The sequence below is a fragment of the Mirounga leonina genome, unplaced genomic scaffold, assembly GCF_011800145.1.
Source record: "Mirounga leonina isolate KUSES-001 unplaced genomic scaffold, KU_Mleo_1.0 Mir_175, whole genome shotgun sequence".
NCBI classification, from domain to species: domain Eukaryota; kingdom Metazoa; phylum Chordata; class Mammalia; order Carnivora; family Phocidae; genus Mirounga; species Mirounga leonina.
In genome coordinates, this window is record NW_023270453.1 from 4,220,719 (window position 1) to 4,243,194 (window position 22,476).

At 38.7% G+C, this 22,476-nt stretch overlaps 2 protein-coding genes across 10 annotated transcripts in view; one reads left to right on the forward strand and one right to left on the reverse strand.

Annotated features, from left to right (window-relative positions):
• Window positions 1-13,122, reverse strand: part of ARL5B (ADP ribosylation factor like GTPase 5B) — a 45,812-nt gene extending 32,690 nt beyond the window's left edge. Inside the window, exon 1 of one of the 2 annotated variants that reach the window (XM_035021524.1) lies at window positions 7,814-8,137. In XM_035021524.1, the coding sequence (XP_034877415.1) occupies window positions 7,814-7,862 (49 nt within the window). In that variant the 5' untranslated portion in view covers window positions 7,863-8,137. Of the gene's footprint in view, window positions 1-7,813; window positions 8,138-13,079 lie in introns of those variants that run through there. The other variant, XM_035021525.1, reaches the window with a different exon arrangement.
• Window positions 13,123-13,287: 165 nt separating this feature from the next.
• The window catches only part of NSUN6 (NOP2/Sun RNA methyltransferase 6), a 53,290-nt gene continuing 44,101 nt past the window's right edge, over window positions 13,288-22,476 (forward strand). For 3 of the 8 annotated variants that reach the window (XR_004682207.1, XR_004682208.1, XM_035021517.1), the window contains exons 1-3: window positions 13,332-13,768; window positions 16,271-16,426; window positions 19,251-19,330. Coding sequence is in view for 5 of the 8 variants with exons in the window: in XM_035021517.1 (XP_034877408.1) it covers window positions 13,514-13,768; window positions 16,271-16,426; window positions 19,251-19,330 (491 nt within the window). In the remaining 3 variants the exon portion in view is untranslated. Of the gene's footprint in view, window positions 13,769-14,257; window positions 14,375-16,270; window positions 16,427-19,250; window positions 19,331-22,476 lie in introns of those variants that run through there. The other 5 variants (XM_035021518.1, XM_035021520.1, XM_035021521.1 and 2 more) reach the window with 5 other exon arrangements.

The window sequence follows — 22,476 nt, forward strand, 5'->3', positions numbered from 1 at the left end:
AATTCGTGTTGCCCAGGGGAAGGTTACAATGGGAAGCAAATGTTAAGGGGCAGAGACAATGCATGGTTTTCAAACTCTGTACCAGGACCATGGTTATATATTATATATAATATTATATATAATATTATATAACAATATAAATATATTTTGCAGTTATAAATATATTTTGCATTATGACCCAGGACACACATAACTGAACAAAAGTTTCACATAATGGTACCTTTACTAACTGAGATATACTGTAATAGTTTCAGTTTTAGAACGTTCATTCCTTGTTTTAATGCTGATCCTCACTAAATTGACTTTATAACTTACTAATGGGTTATACTGGACAATTTGGGAAAAAATTGTATTTGAGAAATACAAGTGAACTGGATGAGTGCAAAAATATACAAAATTTTCAAATACAAGAAGCTCAGCAAACTCTGAACAGGTTAAAAAAAAAAAAAGGCAAAGCTAGGTATGTCATGGTCAGTCTGCTCAAGGCTAAAGATAAAATGAAATTTTGAAGGCAGCAAGAGAAAAATGTCAGGCTACCTAAGGGAAAGTAAAGATATGAATGTTGGTTGACTTTTCACAAGGGAAAAAAAGGGGGGACGCCTGAAGACAATGGAATGCCAACTTTAAATCACTAAAGAGAGAAAAAAAATTGACCTAAAATTCTATATTCAGCAAAAATATTTCAAGAATGAAGGCAAAATAAAGACACTTTCAGATAAAAGAAAACTAAGAGAATTCATCACCAACAGGGCTACACTACAAAAATGCTGAAATTCTTTGGCTTGAAGGGAAATTATACTAGATGGAAATTCAAAACATCAAAAATAGTAATGTAAGTAAATAGAAGAGAAAATTTTACCCTTTCTCAAAATATTCAGGAACAAGTGATCCTTTACAGCAAACATTAGAACACTGTATTGTACAGTTTGTAACTAATCTGGTTATAATTCTTTTTCTTTTTTTTTTTTTTTAAAGATTTTACTTATTTGTCAGAGAGAGAGAGCACGCACAAGCAGGGGGAGTGGCAGGCAGAAGGAGAGGGAGAAGCAGGCTCCCCACTGAGCAAGGAGCCCGATGCAGCGCTTGATCCCAGGACTCTGGGATCATGACCTGAGCTAAAGGCAGATGCTTAACCAACTGAGCCATCCAGGCACCCCTGTAGATACAATTCTTTTTTTTTTTTTTTTTTTAAGATTTTTTATTTATTTATTTGACAGAGAAAGAGATAGCTAGAGCAGGAACACAAGCAGGGGGAGTGGGAGAGGGAGAAGCAGGCTTCCCGCCGAGCAGGGAGCCTTATGTGGGGCTCGATCCCAGGACCCTGGGATCATGACCTGAGCCGAAGGCAGACGCTTAACAACTGAGCCACCCAGGCGCCCCTGTAGATACAATTCTTATGCCATATAACCTGCATGGTTATAAAGGACTAGGGGAAGGGAGGGTATAACTATATACAGTTTCAAGGTTCTTCCACTTTACAAGTGTTACATTGCTAGCTCTTAAGTAGATTGAGGAAAGGTAACATGTATGTTGCAATCCCTAAGAACCATAAAAATAATGCAAAAAGGATCACTAAAAAAGCCAGTAAATAAAATAAAATGGAATTTTTAAGAAAACAAACAAAAAACAACCCAAAACAAAGTGGGAAAGGAGGAACAGAGAAACAACAAAACAAAACAAATGCAGATGGAGCAAATAGGAAATAATAAAATAGCATACCTTAATATCTGATTGTAGCATAAATCGAACCACATCAGTAAATTTTACTAAACATTACAATGAAAAGAGAATTTCACACTAGATTAAAAACCAAAGATCATACTGTATGCTCTCTAGCAGAGATACACATTAAGATAAAGACTATCTGGACAACACTAATAACCACCTCAACCTACAGAGTTTAGATTATTGCACATAATTGCAGATTATACATTTTTTTCAAGAAAAGGTACATGCACCAAATAGACCATTTGGATGGACTATAAAAAAGCCTCAATAAATCTGACCAAAAGATGGAAACCTTACAGAGTATATTTCTGACCACAATGGAATTAAATTAGGAACAAAAATCACAAACAAAAAAATTAAAATATTTCCAACTGAATGACCTACAACAAATTAAAATTTGTGGAATGAAGCTAACACAATTCTTAGGAGGGACACTTAGAGCTTTAAAATGTTACATATGAATGGAATATATTTGAGACAAAAACAGTGACACATACCCCACCCTTAAGAAGATGGAACAGGGAGATGTAAAGTAAACCCAAAGTAACTAGATGGAAGGAAATAAACAGCAAGAATTAGTAAAATAAAAAGCAGAAAACAGAGAAAACTAAAATCTTTGAAAAGATTAACAGACATGTTGGAGGACTGACACTATTTGACTTCAAAATTTATCAGGAAGTAGTACAATAATTAAGATAGTGTAGTATGGTATTATAATGGACATATAGATCAATGCAAGAGAAAGGTCCAGAGATAAGACTCGGTCTTTCCACGAAGTCTCTAAAGCAATCCATTGTGAAAGGAAAGTCTTCGGTAAATTATGCTAGAACAAGCAGACGTCCATGTAAAAAAAAAAAAAAAAAAAGAAAGAAAGAAAGAAAGAAAAAAGAATCCCAACCTCTTACTCATATCATAACCGCAAAATAATCTGAGATGGCTCATAGACCTAAGCATAAAAGACAAAGCTTGTAGGTCAAAGGAACAGGACACAAAAAGCAACAGCCATTAAAAAAAAAGTCGAGGGGCACCTCGGTGGCTCAGATGGTTAAGCATCTGCCTTCGGCTCAGGTCTGATCCAGGGTCCTGGGATCAAGCCCCGTGTCGGGCTCCCTGTTCAGTGCAGAGACTGCTTCTTCCTCTCCCTCTGCCATTCCCTCTACTTGTGCTCTCTGGCTGTGTCTATCTCTCTGTCAACTAAATAAATAAAATCTTAAAAAAAAAAAAGTTGAAAAATCAGACTTCACCAAAATTTAAAATTTCCACTCAGCAAAACGCACATTAAGAAAATGAATATGGAAGCCAAAGACTGGGGGAAAATATTCACAAAACATTTATCTGACAAGGGACTCAATTCCAAAAGATATAAATAATTATATATATAATTTTATAGACAGAAAATAATTTAATGGGAAAAGGATTTGAACATTCTGCAAAAGAAATACAAATGGCCAGTCAGCACGTGAAAAGTGCTTAACACCCAAGTCATCAGAAAAATGCAAATTAAAACCAAAATGAGATATCACTACTCATCTAACCGAATAACTAAAAAAGACTGGCAACATCAACTGTTGGTAAGGATGTTAAAAGTAGAAGTCTCAGGGAGCCGGGGTGGCTCAGTAGGTTAAGGAGCTGGCTCTTGCTTTCCGCTCAGGTCATGATCTCATCGGTAATGGGACTGAGCCCTGTGTTGGGTTCCACACTCAATGGGGAGTCTGCTTCTCTCCCTCTGTCCACCCTCCCCCCACCCCCGTCAATCTGCATGTGCATGCCCGGGGGCTCTCTGTAAGGTAAAAGGTAAAAAATATAAATCTTAAAAAAAAAAAAGTAGATGTCTCAAACACCGCTGGTGAGAGTATAAGAATGGTATAAAACTTTGGAAAACAATCTAATAGTTTCTTACTAATCATATATCCAGACTATGACCTAAAAATTGCACTTCTAGATACTCATCTAAGAGAAATGAAAATGTCTACAAAAAGTCTTGAGTATTCACATATTACAACTTGTCATGATGCAAATGAATAAACAAACTGGCATAAATATGATAGTGGAATCAAAATATTCAATAGGAAGATTAAAAGACAAAAGAAATACCCCAGAAAGTAGAACTGAGGAAAAAAAGACAGTAAAATGGAAAAGAATACTAGATAATCAAGTAGCACAATACAACCAATAAGATTTCCAGAAAAGTAGAGGAAAACATCCTAAGAGAAATTTAATTAAAAAAATTCTTAGAACCGAAAAACATCCAATTTTATGTTGAAAAGGTCCAGAGGGCCTAGCATAACGAACCAAAAAGACACACTACAAGGCACACGCCTTGCAAATTTAAAAATACCAGGGATAAATGGAAAATCCTAAAATCTACTAGAAAGAGAAACACTCAGAATAAGAATGAAATACTGGTCTTTTTAACAACACTGGGAGCTAGAGGACCATGACAGTATCTTCAAATGCCTGCTGAAAGAAATGTATTCCAACTCAGAATTTTATATTCAGCCCAATTATAAATCAAAAGTGAAGAGAGACCAATACATTTTCAGGCATTTGGAATTGCAAAAAAGAAAAAAAAAATTACTGCTTTGGACACCTTTGCAGGGAATTTCTGTACGATGTCCTTCAAAAAAAAAAAAAGAGTAAAGCAAGAAAGACCTAAGTTCTAATAAAACAGAAAAGCAAAGGAAATTCCTGGAATGACTGCAAAGACAAGTCCGGCACAGCTGTGGAGCAGGCAGAGGGAAGCAAGCTCAGTTTGGAGCAGAAGGGAATACTGAGGGAATCGGGAGGAGGGATAAGTCATCTGATTAAGTGTGATGTGGGGAAACTTTGTACAGAGTTTTGGGATAGAATGAAATGACTTAGTCAAACATACAAAGAAAACTAAGGCAAAGAGATATTGTAATTCTTTACTCTAGGGGGAAAAAGTTGTAGGAAAAAGGGGAACATAGTTCTAGCACACTCTGGCTCAGGAGTAACTAAATTTTACAGTCACAATAATGAAGACACAGTGTGTGTAAACCAAAACGCTATATTGGGATGATAAGGGAGAAAGTACTAATTTCTCTTCTACCATAAGACAAATGATTAGTACACCTGAAACTAATAGGTTCTACATCAATTATATCTCAAAAAAAGACAAATGATAGTGTTTAAAATTTCCACATATGCATACTATTAAAAAATATGGACGTATGTACTGGAACAGATATATTCATAACTTTGTAAAGATAATCAGATTTGAAATTATTTCCCTCACTGATAACTGCATCCAAGTAATGTCTTCCAGCTTATAATTAAGCAATACAAAATTGCTGAGACTGTGTACTTTGTCATAGTTTTATTCTGACAACCATGCTTTAGCATACTTATTCCCAGAAAGGTATCAAATTTATGAGAAGATGCTCTGTGCTGTAAAATGCTACAGGAAAAAAAGATGGGAGGCAAATACTGAAAAACAGATAAGGGAAAGGAGTATTTAAAGTCAGATATGGAGTTCTCACCTCTAGCTGCAAATCTGAATCCTCTAGGCAGTGATGCCCAGGCCACCCTGCCCCATTCTGATCTAACTGGTCTGAGATAGGGCCATGGGCTTATTATTCTAATATGAAACCAAGATTGAGTGATTTGAGTATCTCTGGATTAGTTGCAGTGTAGTGGTGAAAATGGAAAATGCTGAGATTGTCAGTTAATTTTGTTGATATGGAAAGTAAAAATACAGGACTAAAGTATCAGTCTGATGACATTATTCCCCAGCTTACAAATAACATACAATGAGGGGCGCCTGGGTGACTCGGTCGTTAAGCGTCTGCCTTCGGCTTAGGTCATGATCCCAGGGTTCTGGGATTGAGCCCCGCATCGGGCTCCCTGCTCGGCGGGAAGCCTGCTTCTCCCTCTCCCACTCCCCCTGCTTGTGTTCCCTCTCTCACTGTGTCTCTCTCTGTCAAATAAATAAAATCTTAAAAAAAAAAAAAAACCAACCATACAATGAGCAATCTCTTCAACGGCTCTGTACAGTTTAATGTCTTAGTCGGCTGACACACAAGGCCCTCTGTGATCCAGTTCCAGGGGCTACCTCTCCAACCTCAACTCTAACTCCCCCACAGGCCAACTAAGATACAGCCAAACTAAACTATTTTCAGCTTCCTTCAATGTACCCAAGTATTTGATTCCTCTCCCATTTGCATATTATTAGTCCTTCAGCCTAGAATAATATGCCCCTTCTACTCAGTCTGCTTAGCATGCCCAGTAAATTCCCACTTACAGTAAAGTACACCTTTTTCAGTAAAGTCTTCCAGGAACCACGCGAGAAAAATTAATCACTTGCTTCTTGGTGATGATCACCACACTTTTATACACATCTGTTAAAAAATTTACCACACTGATTTGATCTTTGAGTACTCTGTGAGTAACTATGTTATCTTTTCTGTTTGTTTTTCATCTTTGTATCTCCTATGCCTAACTGAAGACTGGTGATGGCCTTTGATTAAATGTTAGCTGCATGAATGAATGGCGGTAAAATGAGTGGATAACCACGGCTCTAAATTTTCAACAGGAAAGTTAAAAGAAAAATTATAAATAGTAATGGGGATTTAAGAGGCCTGAACAATTATGGGACTTTAAGCAGCCCGTGAATGTTTTTCTTCATCTCCTCCATCCTCTGTTCCCTTCTAGTCTGCTTAGGGCAATTAAGGAAGGCTCAATAAGAAGAAGATGATAATAAAACAACAGTAATAAAACGAGAGAAAGAGGAATTGGATGGGTAACACAAGGAGAAACAAAGACTTTGTTTTTGTTTTGTTTTGTTTCTTAAACTATGGGAAAAGATAAGCAGATGATAATTGTGTTGATCTTTATACTTTTTAACATGTGTTATAATACTGCTTCACATATAGTAGTGAATTCATGTAACGAGGAGTAGAAAATATAAACTGCTGAAAAAACCTGTATTAAATGTATAGCTATCCTTAAGAAGTTAAACTCTGACCACTCTGAAATCACCTGAAGTGTGATATCTGTGGTAACTGCATATATACATATAATTGCATATATACACATATTTGTAAATGTGTATACATATATCCATATTTATAACTTTGGAAAAGACTATTTTAGTGTTCTTATCTACGGAACAAATGAACTAAAACCATTTCATTTTCTTCATGACTTCTCAAATCCAGGGGAAAAAAAATACCACATTGGCAGTAACAACTGGTATCATTATAAAACATTGGTTTATATTATGTCGGGTATTAAATGGAAAACGAAACTGAATTTAAAAAGTAGATCCAATTACTAAGAAAGCATTCGGTTCAGAGAATGCCTAAAACTTTATCTACTGCCAGGCCCTTTTTTGTCGTGTATTTTCTCTCTTCAGAAGACATTACATCTCATTCTCTGACTCAGAACAGGTTTTACAACTTCTTGGCCCTTTGGACTTCCAACTTCTAAATGTCTCATAACCTGTTCTAGACTAATTACGGACACGCAATCTCCTATTCAGAACCAAAAGCATTTAGTTCTCTTAATACCTAAGAAAGGAATAAAGGGTTTAGGATGCAGATTTCCGGAAACCCGTGCATCTCACAGGACAACTCATTCCCGAGTCTGAGGGAGCAGGCGAAATCAGAGAGAACGTGAAGCTGCACTGGCTTCAAGACCAGTGCAGGCAAAAAAGCAGCACTAGTAATAATAATTAAAAAAAAAAAAAAAAGCTGATAGGTTTCTGGATGGACACTTATCTTGGGGCAAGCCACAGGATGCTTAATTAGAGATAGAAAAGACCCTCAAAATGCCTCCAGGTATCACTAGGTGCTTTCCGCTTTGCTTCGCTAAAATCCAAAAATTCTTAGTTTGGACTCTGGGCTCCCAAATGCCTCTTTTCACTCTTCATTTCTCCCACACATCCAGTCTCTCCTGCACCTTCTCCCAGCCTAAAATACCGAGTTTCTACCCGCCCCCTCGAGAAAATTACTTCTCTGCGTCTCAGAACATTTGTGTCCACCGACAGCCCTGCCTCCGGCTGTCCCCTAAAACGGCGGACCCTCCTCCTTGGAGTTGAGCCGTTGCGCAGCTCCATCCTTCTCACCTTGGTTACAGAAGAGGCTCCACAGTTTAGCGAAGATCAGCCCCATCATGAGCACCTGGGCGGGCCGCGGGGTCCCTCAGCAGCAGGTGCCGCTGTGCCGGGCCCCCCACCACGGCGCTGGCTGTAGGGAACCGAGGAGAAGCCTTCTGAGACCGCGCGGCGAGAGCACTGGCTGGCCGAGAAGCCTCAATCGGCCGCTCAGCTACCGGTCAGGAGGCACCGCGCCGAGTCCCTACCGGACAGTCCTTTGTTTCGAGCCCCCTGAGCCCAACGCCGATCCGTAGTCCCCTCGGTCTGAACCCACCTACCCACCAGAGCTTCCACCAGCCCCAAGCCCCGCCTTCGCCCCGCCTCCCCTCGCGATTCCCGACCCCCCATCGCCGGAAGGACAGGCCTGACGTCGTCACGCTTACGTTCACACACGCTTTCGACGTGGCGGTTCCCCCGGCTTCACTTCCGGTGGGCGGGCTCCAAACTGCTCCGCTGAGTGGGAGGTTTTGGCTGCGTGGGAGTCGGCGAGTTTCCCTCCGTGAGCGCTTGTACTGGTCACTTTTTGCAAGCGTTTGCCAGGTTCCGGTACTTAAGTTTCTGTTGTTGAGCAGGTGCGCCCCATCCTCTCAACTAGGGACAACCGCAGTTCCTCCCACCGAGTAGCGCCCGTTTGCTGCCCTGTTACTGCACAGAAGGGGTGTTTCTCTCACAACTGTCACCCCTGTGCAGGCTGGCAGGCTCGGGGTTCTGCTGTGATTCGAAATAGAATTGATCGGGGGACGATCCAGGGAATGCCGGTAGCCACAGAGTTCAGTTATGTGATTAACTTAAAGCCCCCCAGTTTTGCCACGCATTCGGAATTTTCATGGAGCCCAAATACACGAAATCAAATAACTTCCTTTAACTGAAATGGAATCCCAGTAATTTCTCCAGTTCAACAAAATAGAGGGAAAAGCGTGCTGTACCTAGAGCAAAGAAACTGAAATTTCAAGGAAAAAGGTAGAATTACGGAATTTAAAAAGTATGTAATATTCCTTAGAAGGAACTGTTGTGAACTTAATACGTGGAAGAACTGGCTGTGGCTGGAAGTGATTTCAATTTACCGAAGTGTTTCCATTTCCACTTTCTAATTTTTTAATTTTTAATTTTTTGAGGATAGTTGACACAATGTTACATTGGTTTCAGGTGTACTCACTCATCGTGAGTCAACATCTATCTTATGGCATGCTCACCACAGGTGTAGCTACCATCTATCATGGTACAATGCTATTACACAATTCGACTTTCTTCTCCATTTTTTCTTTTAAAAGCTTCACAGCATGGGATGAAGCCTAATTCCCAGTTATGGAGAGAACTTAATTGAAAAGCTATGTACTTTGATCAGGTGGTAGATTTTAACCCAGGCAGAGTGGCCTTTTAACATGCCAAACTATTTCGTTACTGTACAAAGAGATGAAGTGTATGACTCCCAGTGTTATGATTCAAAGACCCTTTAGGACATATATGGGATAATGTGCTCCAACTTTGATATTTTAGACAAGTTATAACCTCCCACATAGAAGAAAAGGTATGTACTGAGCCTATGTAAATTAGTTTACCTTTTAGGACCATGAATTGGCTCAAATATAGATGATTTTGTGTTGGTGAAAACAGGCTTGAAGGGTCATTTCTAGTCCTAGTTTCATTATGAATTAAAAAAAAACTTAGATTCTGTTAACTTAGCTTCTTCAGTTGTCAGACATATATATATAGACCACATTCTACTTTTTTCTGGCTTTCAGATTTCCAATAAACAGTTTCTGAAATAAAGCAGTTTTTTTTTGCAGAGCTTTGAAGCCAAAAATTATGTATTTCTTAAATATTTTTATGATGGTATAATGATACTTTAGAAAGTAAATTTCAAGTATTTTTTCACTTTTAATTATGTGGAATGATTATATTTGAACAGGACTGTTGATATTTCTACTGATTCTACTCTTTCAAAATGTCTGAAACTTTTTTTTAAAGATTTTATTTATTTATTTGACAGAGCGAGACATAGCGAGAGCAGGAACACAAGCAGGGGGAGTGGGAGAGGGAGAAGCAGGCTTCCCGCCAAGCAGGGAGCCCAATGGGGGGCTTGATCCCAGGACCTTGGGATCATGACCTGAGCCGAACCCAGGCGCCCCATGAAACTTTTTTTTTTTAAAGTAATCTCTACACCCAACGTGGGGCTCTAACTCACAACTGCAAAATCAACAGTTGCATGCTCTGCCAACTGAGCCGGCCAGGTGACCCAAAATGTCTGAAACTTTATGTTGAAGAACTGTTCTAACTTTTGTCATCTTTTCTAAAATTTACCTGACAACAGGACTGCTGTAATATTTTAAAAATATCTTTTCACATTAGAAAGTGTTATTTGCAGACTTCGGAATTTGAAATTTTTACTAACTGGAAGGAAAGAAAACTTAGTCACAACTAAAAAAATCTACAATTGATTAACAAAATATAGTTGTGAATTATCTAAACAAATCATGCTAATATACCATAATTATCTTTTAGAAAAGCTTAGTTCATGTACATTTGTATTATATAAATTATAGTAGGAACGCTTATCAAGAATTTAATCAAACTAGAGAATTTTGAGTCATGTACTTTTTAAATATAGCACTTAAAACATAACACCTTTATTCATTTTTTCTGAAAACATCCCTTTAAATTTTTTAAAACTAATTTCAGTGTAGCTTTTGATCCAAAGAAGGTAACTGTTCTATGAAATGTTACTATTTGTATATATATTTTGAATTCATGAAATAAAAAAGTCATAAATAAGGAATATAATACTATTGTTAGGGTTATAACTTATTTTCTGAAGTGTTAATTGGAAATAACTTCCTTTAATTAAAATGGAATGCTGGTAATCTTTCTCTCCAACAAATTTTTTTTTAATTTTTTTTTTTTTAAGATTTTATTTATTTATTTGACAGAGAGACACAGCGAGAGAGAGGGAACACAAGCAGGGGGAGTGGGAGAGGGAGAAGCAGGCCTCCCGCCAAGCAGGGAGCCCAATGCGGGGCTCGATCCCAGGACCCTGGGATCATGACCTGAGCCGAAGGCAGACGCCCAACAACTGAGCCACCCAGGCGCCCCTCTCTCCAACAAATTTTAAGAAAAAGATAAAAGTATTGTATTAGAGCAAAACAAAAGAATAAAAATTTCAAGGAAAAAATGAAACATTGAACAACTAGGAAATTCAAACTGTATTCCTTAGAAGGAACTAATTATAAACTAACTTCAGATAATAAGGATTGGCTACAGCAGGAATTGAATTCAATTTATTACTCTGTTAGCTAAGATAAATTGCATGCATGGCTTGAACCAAAAGTCCAGGGACAGCATGTTCTGCCAACTAGGAATGAAATTTACTCTTTAAAACAACTCTCTTACACATTTAAGATTATGTCCACTTTGACTTTAGTCTCCAGATGAGCTGAGATCGATAGATTTCCAGCTTTCCTAGACTTTTTTTCCTAATCCCCTCATACCTTCTTCATGAAAGTAAATATTTTGGAATATGTTTTTTGATAAAGTTAAGCTTTGGAGCACCACAAACTGAGATTTAAGATTATAACTAAGATTTTTTTGCTCCCCCACATTGGGGGCCATATCACCTCACTGAGAAAATACAAACTAAATGACCCCTTATGTGGGTGTATTCCTATAGGAGTCTTCCTTTGCTTAGACAATATGCACTATGGCAACTTCAGATTTGTAATATGCTTTTCTTGGACCCAAACCTGGAACACCAAGAGGCATCTTCGTCAACATAACTGTCACTACGATAGTGTCAAGACAAGAATAGTCTGTGCTCAGCACTCTTCACATGTGCTTAACTAGTGAACTAATTTCCAGCAAATACATGCTTTATCAGCATTTTCTTTCTCTAGTTCACATAGATGCCCATCCATCTATTCATCCAGTCATTTAACGTTTAAGTGCCTATTACTTGTTAAGGCAACGGGTATGCAGTGATGAGATGAAGTCTACCCTCATGGAATTTACAATCTAGTCCAACTTGTTCCTTCTTCTCCCTTATTTCCTGAATATAGAGTCCAGCCTTTATTGGTGCCATGGTCACAATGTTGAGGCTGCAAAAATTCCTTTGGAAATGCCTGATCTAGCCATTTTCCTAATCACTTTTATTTTTTTCAAGATTTATTTACTTATTTTAGAGCGGGAGAGAGAGAGCAGGGGCGCGTGCACAATGGGGAGGAACAGGGGGAGAGGGAAAGGGAGTCTTAGGCCAGTTCTGGGCTGAGGGCAGAGCCCAATGCAGGGCTCAAAATCTGGAATGTGAGATGAAGATCTGAGCAGAAACCTGAGCAGACACCAACAGTCTTAATGGACTAAGCCACCCAGATCCCCTTTGACATTTTCCTAATCATTTTTAGATGATTTAAACATGAAAACATCCCATCAACCTACTGAAGAAGTATGTATGCCTTGGTGAAAAGAGTTGGCATTTAAAAGGCAGGTGGCTGTGGTCTTTATTCTCACTTTCTAACCAAGTGTGAGGCCACAGAGTTATTTCAGCTCTGGGAGCCTTGTTTTACTCTTTCATAAAAGGGTATAACCACATTACAGGGTTGTTGTGTGGCTGTAAGTTAAAGTATTTTATACAGAACCTGGTTGGCGTATCATATTAAGTAATTATTACATTTTTTAAACATCTCTGTGTGCGACTTAAAGACTTTAAAAACGTTTTCCTGCAGTTATATGTAAATGACCACGGTGAGCTGCAAAAACAAAAAATCTAAGGCAAGGAGACAATTATTATTTTTAGTTTCCTATTCAATCATAAAATGTCTTTCATTAAGCATCTTCTCCTTTTGAATCTTTTCCTTCAATTATGCCAAGGGTCTCGGAGCCTTAATAACGCAGCTGTGATACAAGTAACCGCTAGCCTCATTCAACTAACTGTAAATACTATATGCGGGTTTTTAAGTTTTAACTGATCATTCATGGGTATTAACCCAGCTTTCAAAAATTTGAATAATGGCGTTCATTCACGGCTGAAGTCGGATTAGTATGCCTCCGAGAGATACAGTAATTGCTGAAATCAAAGGATGGCTTATAGGTTCAAATAAACTCTGGCTTCCTCCTTTCGTCGGAGGTGAGCGAGCAGGTCCTAATTGGACCTCTCAACGCACTCAGGCCAGCAAAGCCTTCGATTTCACCCACACCATTTCCTCACTTCCCCCGGCACCCACCCCAGGCGCTGGATCGGGAGGCTCACCCGGGCGGCCGCCCCTCCCTCCACGGACGCCCGGAAAACCAACCGCACGTGGAGGCGCCGCCAGCGGAGCTCGGAAACTCCGGTGACCTCACGTGCGACCGTTTGCGATTGCGGATTGAGGAACCTGGGAGGGTGGGACGCGTCGCCGGAAGTGACGCAAGCCGGAAGCGGCTTTCTGCGGAGAAATTGGGGGCGCGGTTTTGAAAAGAGGTCCGAAGGGGGAATGTGAGTGAATAGAGGCCGGTCTGTTTTCCAAACCAGTTCACAACGGATTAGCTTCTCAATTTTTTTTTTTTTTTCCCCTGTGTATTCTCTGCAACACGAGGGACATGGCTTCACAGTGATTTCCGTGAGCGTCTCTAAAGAAGGACCAAGGACGGGTGTGGTGGAGGTGAGGAAGCCGCTCTAAACTGGCTACGCTGAGGCAGGCGTGGATGTACCTCCGCAATCGCGAATATAACTTGGGAAGAGCGGCGCGATTTTCCGGCCCTCTGGTGGTCCCGGCGCGTGTGGGCGGCTATTCATTGCTAAGACGCTGCTCACTGTTAATTCGGAAAGAGAAAAAAATCACCGTTTTCCAGCATTTTTTTTTGGAGAACAAAACAATAGGGAAAATGTCCATTTTCCCTAAAATATCTTTGAGACTTGAGGTTGAAAAGTATCTTAAAGAGGGTTTTATGAATAAGGAGGTAGGTAAAATAAACCTGTTAGAGGATATTTGCGAATTTTCAGATGTTTACACACGCTGGAGAAATAGGGGGAAAAAAAACCCCTAAAGCGAGACCTAATCTTTACACCATTGTTTACCACTCTTTTTTCCGACTGTGAAAACTGCCTGTATCTTCCCGCGGGTATTTAATGTTTGCGAGATAAGAGGTGAATGAGGTCTACGTTTCAACACTTAACGAATGTGACAGAAGGGAAGGGAAAAGAGCGGTTATGTATGTGGCAGTAGGCATGGCGCTGAAGGGGTCACAAGAATGAGGGAAAAAGATTCCTGTCGAGAAATTAAGTCCAGTGGAGAAGATACACCCGTGTTCTTAAAGCGCTTGCTGTGGCACTCAGGTGAAAGGGGTACTATAATGTGTTAATGCCTCTTAAATGCCACTAGTTGTGCTAGGTGATTTGCAGACCTTTACATCTTAATATTAGCAATCTCTCTCTCTTGTTTTTGGTAGAGATTTCTTCTCCATTTTAATAGGTGAGAGAGCTGAGGGTCCAAAGAGTCCTGTAGCTGACCCAAATTGACACCGCTATCAAGTAATAGGACTGAAATCTGAAGCTGAAGAGCTCAGGTATAATGAAAAAATACAGATTTGGAATCCCCGGTCTTTGATTTGTGTCCCTGTGCTTTGAGTAAATTATTTCATACCGTTTAACCTTAATTTCCTTTAATGTGGAAACTGAGGATGTTAAAAGTATTTACCTTACAAGGTTATTTTAAAATATTAACCATAAGTGAATGCAGTTGGTATTGTTCTGGCACGTTAGTCCTCAACAAATACTCATTCCACGTGCTGTTAGCAGTGTCTAGCACAGAAGTCCTCAGCGAATGTTGTCTTTGATTGCCAAGCTCGTGCTCTTTACATTTTACTATCCTGCCTCTAGGCAACTTTGTATTTTCTAAATCTTTGCTTTTCTCATTCAAAGTAAAGTCTTAAGACTTAAATGTTATTTGTGTATGAAGCTATTAGTGAAGCTGTGACTTTTTAGATTTGATTCCTACATTTTATTTCCAAAGATTACATTAAGGGTTATAGAGTATGGGAAGATAAAATATCTTCTCTGGATTTCAAAGAACTAAAAATATAAGCAGCATATTAAGAGAAAGAGGCATTCAGCAATTTTTCTCAATTTTTAAAATGGTAAATATTGTATTATAGAAGATCCAAATGTCTGTCTTTGACACCATCTCTGCCTCAAACCCACTAACTGTAAATGATTTTACAAAAAAGCCATTCCTTTGTAAAAGTATTGGAGGTAAAGGTATATTCAGTTTTAATAAAAACAAACTAAACTTGAGAAAGTACTAATACTTTGAGGCTGGTGGATTAGTAAGCTGGCAGGTGGTTTATGAAGATGCTGTGAGGCAGGGTACGGTCAAAGATGACAAAAATGGGAAAATACGTGTCTCCTAAAGCTTCAGTTAATCACAGGGGGACTTGGTTTTTTGAGTCTTTAAATTTCCACTTCTGACAGGTTATCTTGTTACCTGTCTTTTTGGATGATATTTGTTACATTTAAAAATACCATATTAAAAAGCTGATGTGGATGACCTTGGATGACAGTATCAATGTTACTTATTCAAATATTGGTGTTTTATTTATTTATTTTTATTTTTATTTTTTTAAAGATTTTATTTATTTTTGAGAGAGCGAGAATGAGAGAGAGAGAGAGAGTACATGAGAGGGGGGGAGGGTCAGAGGGAGAAGCTGGCTCCTCGCTGAGCAGGGAGCCTGATGTGGGGCTCCATCCCAGGACTCCGGGATCATGACCTGAGCCGAAGGCAGTCGCTTAACCAACTGAGCCACCCAGGCGCCCCCAAATATTGGTGTTTTAAAAGGCTGCTAATGAATTTGTTCTAGGTATGAGGCTAGCAAGTAAATAGCTGTACAAAATGATGTAATATTTGGTATATTATAAATAGAATAAAATTATGAATTTATATGAATAAGCATAGCAGACATTAATATGTTCAAAATGTTAATAATGCTTTGAAGTTGAGGCAGTGTTTTTTCCAAGCCCTTTATGTTGGGCATTTTGTTAGGTGTTGATTACCACAATTAAACTCCAAAACCCTGTGAAGTATTACATTCTGTTAGTGTTACTAACACACAAACAATATAGCAAAATGAAGCGGAACTGAACAATTGCTGAAAGATGTTTAATAAGAACACGTGTGTGCATAATCTGCTTAATATTTTTTGTTAATTTTTATAATAACATTGAAACATTAACTTGGGGCGCCTGGGTGGCTTAGTTGTTAAGTGTCTGCCTTCGGCTCGGGTCATGGTCCCAGGGTCCTGGGATCAAGCCCCACATCGGGCTCCCTGCTCCACGGGAAGCCTGTTTCCCTCTCCCACTCCCCCTGCTTGTGTTCCTTCTCTCCCTGTGTCTCTCTCTGTCTGTCAAATAAATAAAAAATCTTTAAAATAAAAAAAAGAAACATTAACTTGTTTTTCTGTTTTCAGGTTGTATCTGCTTTTGGGAAACAAGAAGCAGAAAGGAAATTTGAAACTCTGTTAAATCACTTGTCACATCCTCCATCATTCACAACTGTCAGAGTAAATACACATCTAGCCTCAGTGCAACATGTGAAAGATCTGTTGTTTGATGAACTTCAGAAGGTATGTGCAAATTTGCTATTATTTATGTCCATAATTGTGTTTCTGTGTCATGTTGCTCCCCACTAAAATCCTATGAATTTAAAATACTATTCCAATTTTACAAATAAGGAAATCGAAGATCTCGAATGTTAAGTTGTCCAAGTGGTGATGTTAGAGGTAATGGTAAGAACTTGAACCTAGCACTCCTGGTTCTGAATTTATTACAGTGACTGAATAGGTCACTCAGCCCTTCTAGGCCTCAGTACTTCGTCATTAAAATACATATGAAAATACATAGAATACATATGAAAATACATAGAAAACATTCTAACCTTGAAAGCCTGATTTTGTAATAAGTTACCTAATTAGTATCTAAATTAAAAGCAAGAGGCAAGCATGATTAAAGGGCTTGTATTTGTATATTTTAGGCTGTTATTACTCTAGATATAATATTAAGAAGTCTTCAGAGAATTATCACTGGTTTAGTTTTATTATTCTTTAATCTCATTACGTTTATTTTTATTTATATTTTTGTTTTAAGAATTTTATTTATTTGGGGGAGAGAGAGAGAGCACGCATGTATGAGTTGAGGGGGGTGGTGGGGAGGAGCAGAGGGAGAGGGATAAGCAAGCTCCATGCTTAGTGTGGAGCCTGAGGCAGGGCTTGATCTTACAACCCTGAGATCATGACCTGAGCCAAAATCAAGAGTTGGATGCTTAACCAACTGAGCCACCCAGGTGCCTGTAATCTCATTACATTTAGAATGTTTGTCATACTATCTTTAAGAACAGTTTTATAAATTTTAAGTTGTGATAGATGACCATGTTATAAGAACGATCAGCTATGGTATCTGAGTATGTGAGACCCAAACTTAGTATAATAATAAGACTTAGAAGAAAACTAATCTGATTTTGAGTTATTGATAGTGATAATTTTATTGAGAGTAATGTCATAGGGCATAAAATATAAGCAGTTCCTCTAGGCAACTAAAATTATTACTTTTATGTGGTTATGCATATGTTTTCAACTAGTAGAAAGTGTTCTGAGGCCCATCACAAGTGTCCATAACTCATGCAGATCCAGATTATTTTGTTTTCTAACAAATTATTCCTAGAACCTAGATATTGTATTCCAGTCCAGTGGGCCTATATGATCTTACAGACCAAGTATCTAGGATAAGGCATACAGAATCACTCTGGGTGGACTTTGAGTCCCTCAAAGTTTAAGAGTAGACAGAGAAGGTTGGGTCATAAGCCCTTGATAGGCAGAGCAGGGAGCCTGATGCAGGGCTCGATCCCCATGACCTGAGCCAAAGGCAGACTCTTAACTGACTGAGCCACTCAGGCACCCTTACATTTCAGATTTCTTAGTAGCCATCTGTTAGGTAAGGTTGGTCTGAAATCTCCTTTGCCTGGAAGAAGCAAAAGTCAAAGCTGTTGACTTGGTAGATATATAGATTGCTAAAATACAAATTTTTTCTCTTACCAACTTGGAAATAAATTGATTTTAAGAGTTTTTCTAGGTAGTATATGGATACCACAGGGCAATGGAAATATCTATTATTGTTACTATTCTTTCATGTAGTATGTGAAAATTCATGATTTAAAATCCCTAGCCTACATGGCAGAGACTTGTTCTGAAATATTTGCATGTTGCTCGCCCTTAGACTATAGTGTCCTTGCTATCCTGCTATTCTGCTTTTTATTCTGATAAGTGCAGTGCCCAGTTATTTTCTGCCAGCAACAATGGTGTGCTGGTACATATCGAAAAATCCACTTTCTGGGAAAAACAACCCTTTGTAGCATTTGCTGATTTCAGTGGTGTAAATGCTCCCACTGTGGTCAAATCAAGCTGCCAGTGTGACCTTGAAATTTGCCAGAGATGCACATAATTGGTTCTCCTGAGACTCTGTGAGCTGGCCTTGGCACGTATACTCCTGGTCATGCACCCATTTCTAGTCTGAAGACCAAGTATGATAGAGGATACTGAAAATCCTGAACTTTTGCCAAAAAGCATTTATTTCCCTCAGCAAAACTGACATGGCATTCAGTATTAGTGGTATATAATTTTAATAATCTCATTCCTTAATGTCCTATTCAGAACTTTTCCTTAGAAGTGTACTATAAGGGGGCGCCTGGGTGGCTCAGTCCTTGGGTGTCTGCCTTCGGCTCAGGTCATGATCCCAGGGTCCTGGGATCGAGCCCCACGTCAGGCTCCCTGCTCGGCGGGAAGCCTGCTTTTCCCTCTCCCACTCCCCCTGCTTGTGTTCCCTCTCTCGCTGTCTCTCTCTCTGTCAAATAAGTAAAATCTTTAAAAAAAAAAAAGTATACTATAGGGGCGCCTGGGTGGCTCAGTCGTTAAGCTGCTACCTTCGGCTCAGGGTGTGATCCCGGGGTTCTGGGATCGAGCCCTGTGTAGGGCTCCCTGCTCAGCAGGGAGCCTGCTTCTCCTTCTCTCACTCCCCCTGCTTGTGTTCCCTCTGTAGCTGTCTCTCTCTCTCTGTCAAATAAATAAAATCTTAAAAAAAAAAAAAAAAAAGAGTACTGTATGCAATTCTGTATTGGATATGTATTATCAAAATAAGTCACCTAAGGTAAACATGGGTTGTGTTTTATAAAGCCAAACTGTAAACAAAATTGAACCTTATAAAGAAATCGAGATACTTCAGAAAATACAGAGGAAAACATAGTTGTTTTGAAATCTTTGTTTTTTATAGTATGTGGAATAAAGTGAGAATATCCTAAACCAAGCTTCATGCTCTGCTAGGTAATGACAATGAAAAGACCTGTAAATTGAAATTTATCAATTACATTGATGGCTTCATAATTCTGTTTATTTTTAACAGCAGTTTAATGGATTAAGTGTTCCTATTCTTCAACATCCAGACCTTCAGGATGTCTTACTTATTCCTGTTATTGGACCTAGGTTTGTAACTATTTCATTTTCAAATTAAATTCTTCTAAAAATTTGTAACAGGTTTTTTTCTTACTGTGTGGTGATAATCCTAAGTTTCTGTATTATTAGCAACTTCATATAGACAGTTCAGAAATTCATAAATGCAACTTCATATTCTATCATGGAAGATATTACAAAAGACTAGGAATGGACCCAGGTTCCTTGAAAGTAATGCATTTTAGGTCCATTTGGTGTGGTGATGGGTAGTTTTTCCTCCTCCTTAGTAAGAAACTTCATTTGTTTACTTATATGTATTAAGAGATTCCACTGCTAATTTAAATCTGTTTTTGAGCTGCCACAAAAAATACAAAGTAACATATTTCCCACTTTCATAGCTGATGTGTTTGTAAAATTTTATTAATTCACAATTAGGTTAAATTACTATGTATATTCTATGAGTAGAATGGGCATTGTTCTCATTTATATATTTGTAAGGCATATGTTTGAAAATTGGAGGTGGGGAAAGCTTTCATATTTTCATGGGAGTTCAATTCCCAAGGAATGTTTTTAGTATATGTGCTGCTGAAGCGAGCACCCAAGGAATGTTTTTAAATCCCTAATTACAGTTTAATTTTTTTATGCCCCTAAGAATTATAATAAATAGAAAAACGCTCATTTTGTTAAAGCTTGAAAATAATTTAGTGGTCAGTAGTTAAGCAGTGGTTCAGTAAATTATGGTTTATTATGCAGTGGAATATTATATGGGCTTTAATGGGAGAGAATTATATGTACCAATAAGAGAAGATAGTCACAATTAAGTATCAAAAGGAGGTTGCCATGTATAGGATAATTACACTTTTTGTTGCAATTACAAAAAACAACTACACATTTATGTATATTTACTTATATATAGAAAAAAGTCCAAAGGCTTTAACATACCTAACTATTAATAGAGGTTAATTTTGAGTGGTTAACTCTGAAAAGGTTGGATTGGGAGAAAAGGGGTAAGAGATTTTCACTTGTAACATTTGTGTTATTTTTACTATAAGCATGTATTCCTTTTGCAATTAAAAACAAAAGGATTCTGTGAGTTCCTTATTCTGTTTCTTAAGATGAAATTTTATTTTTTTAAAGATTTTATTTATTTGTCAGAGACAGAGGGAACACAAGCAGGGGGAGTGGGAGAGGGAGAAGTGGGCTTCCTGCTGAGTAGGGAGCCCATTGCGGGGCTCGATCCCAGGACCCTGGGATCATAACCTGAGCTGAAGGCAGATGCTTAATGACTGAGCGACCCAGGCACCCCGAGATGAAATTTGTAGACCGTGAAATGGAGAGATCTCATTTAAGTGTACCATTTGCTGTGTTTCCCCAAATTTGTACAGCTGTGTAGCCAAGACCCACCTCAATCAAGGTAGAGAGATGTCCATAATTCTCCCTGATTCTATATAATGTATTTCATTCTTTTTATTTTATTTTTTTAAAAGATTTTGAGAGAGAGCACAGGAGTGGGGCGTGGGCAGAGGGGCAAAGGGAGAGGCAGAAGCAGGCTTCCCCCTGAGCCGGGAGTTGGACTCTGGGCTCAATCCCAGGACCCTGGGATCATGACCTGAGCTGAAGGCAGATGCTTAACTGACTGAGCCACCCAGGTACCCCTATTTCATTATTTTTATTTTTATTTTATTATTATTATTATTATTTTTTAAAGATTTTATTTGACAGCGAGAGGAGGAACACAAGCAGGGGGAGTGGGAGAGGGAGAGCAGGCCTCCCGCAGAGCAAGGAGCCCGACACGGGGCTCGATCCCAGGACCCCGGGACCACGACCTGAGCCGAAGGCAGACGCTTAACGACTGAGCCACCCAGGCGCCCCTATTATTATTATTTTTTAAGATTTTATTTATTTGACAGAGAGAGACACAGCGAGAGAGGGAACACAAGCAGGGGGAGTGGGAGAGGGAGAAGCAGGCTTCCTGTGGAACAGGGAGCCCGATGTGGGTCTCAGTCCGAGGATCCTGGGATCATGACCTGAGCCGAAGGCAAACGCTTAATGACTGAGCCACCCAGGCACCCTTATTTCATTCTTTTTAGTATCTGCATACTTTTTAAATATTTTTTTCATCCCTCTATTGATGGACATTTAATTTTTTCCTGTTTCTCATTATTACCAACAGTGAATATTCTAAGGAGGTTTCTTTGTGAACTTGCATAAGCATGTCTACAGGATAAGTTGGTACAACAAGGAATCACTGGTTCACTGGTCTGTGCATATTTTAGTTTGAGACAAACTGCCTTCTAAAAAGTTTTACCAGTTAATGTTTCTAGCAATATATGAGAAATTCTCAATCTTTCATTCTTGCTAATACTGGGCATGCTAGCCCTTTTAAAGTATTTAGATGATTTAACTTTAATTATTTTCTGAATTTAGTACCCTTTCGTCCTATTCTTTGTAGTGATCTAGACACTCAGAATGTTAGTGAACTATAAAACACAAATGATGGGCTATGAGAGGAAAGTATTCAAAAATCATCTAGGATTATAGATTCACCTACCTACCTTTCACTTTTAAAAGGAGCAAGTCAATTCTTTTTTGTTTTTAAAACTCATTATCACTATTATTTTTATGACTTTCCACTATGAAAAATGAGGAAATTCTTACACTTAAATTTTATCCCCTAAAACCTCCACCAGCCAATTTTTATTTACTGTGTTAGTTCTTTAAGCATTGCACAGGCTTATAACATTGTTATTCTAGAAGCACAATTCAAATGGATGCTGTGCTTACTTTTAGTCCCAATAGTTCATTCCTGAGTTCTTTGTCTTGATTACTGTCTTGGTTGGTGAGTATAGTAATTTATCAGGTCTGCAGCACCTGTTTCCCGTTCCAAAGTTAAGTATTCTCATCTCCAAAGTGTTTGCTTTCTTGCTGGTGAATTGCCTGTTGCCTTTATATTTAAACAATAGATTGGCCGATTATAGTACTTTCAGGTTCCATGTTATTTCTCTTAGCACTTTGTAGACATTGCTTTCACAATGTTACGGCATCAGGTGTTGCTGTGAAGAAAAAATCAGAGGCCCCCGCCAACAGCATCTTAGTTTTCGCTTGGAGATCTACAAATTCTCCATCATTTAACTTTAGAAACTGGGCTAGGATATAGCGTGATTATTACCATTCTCTCT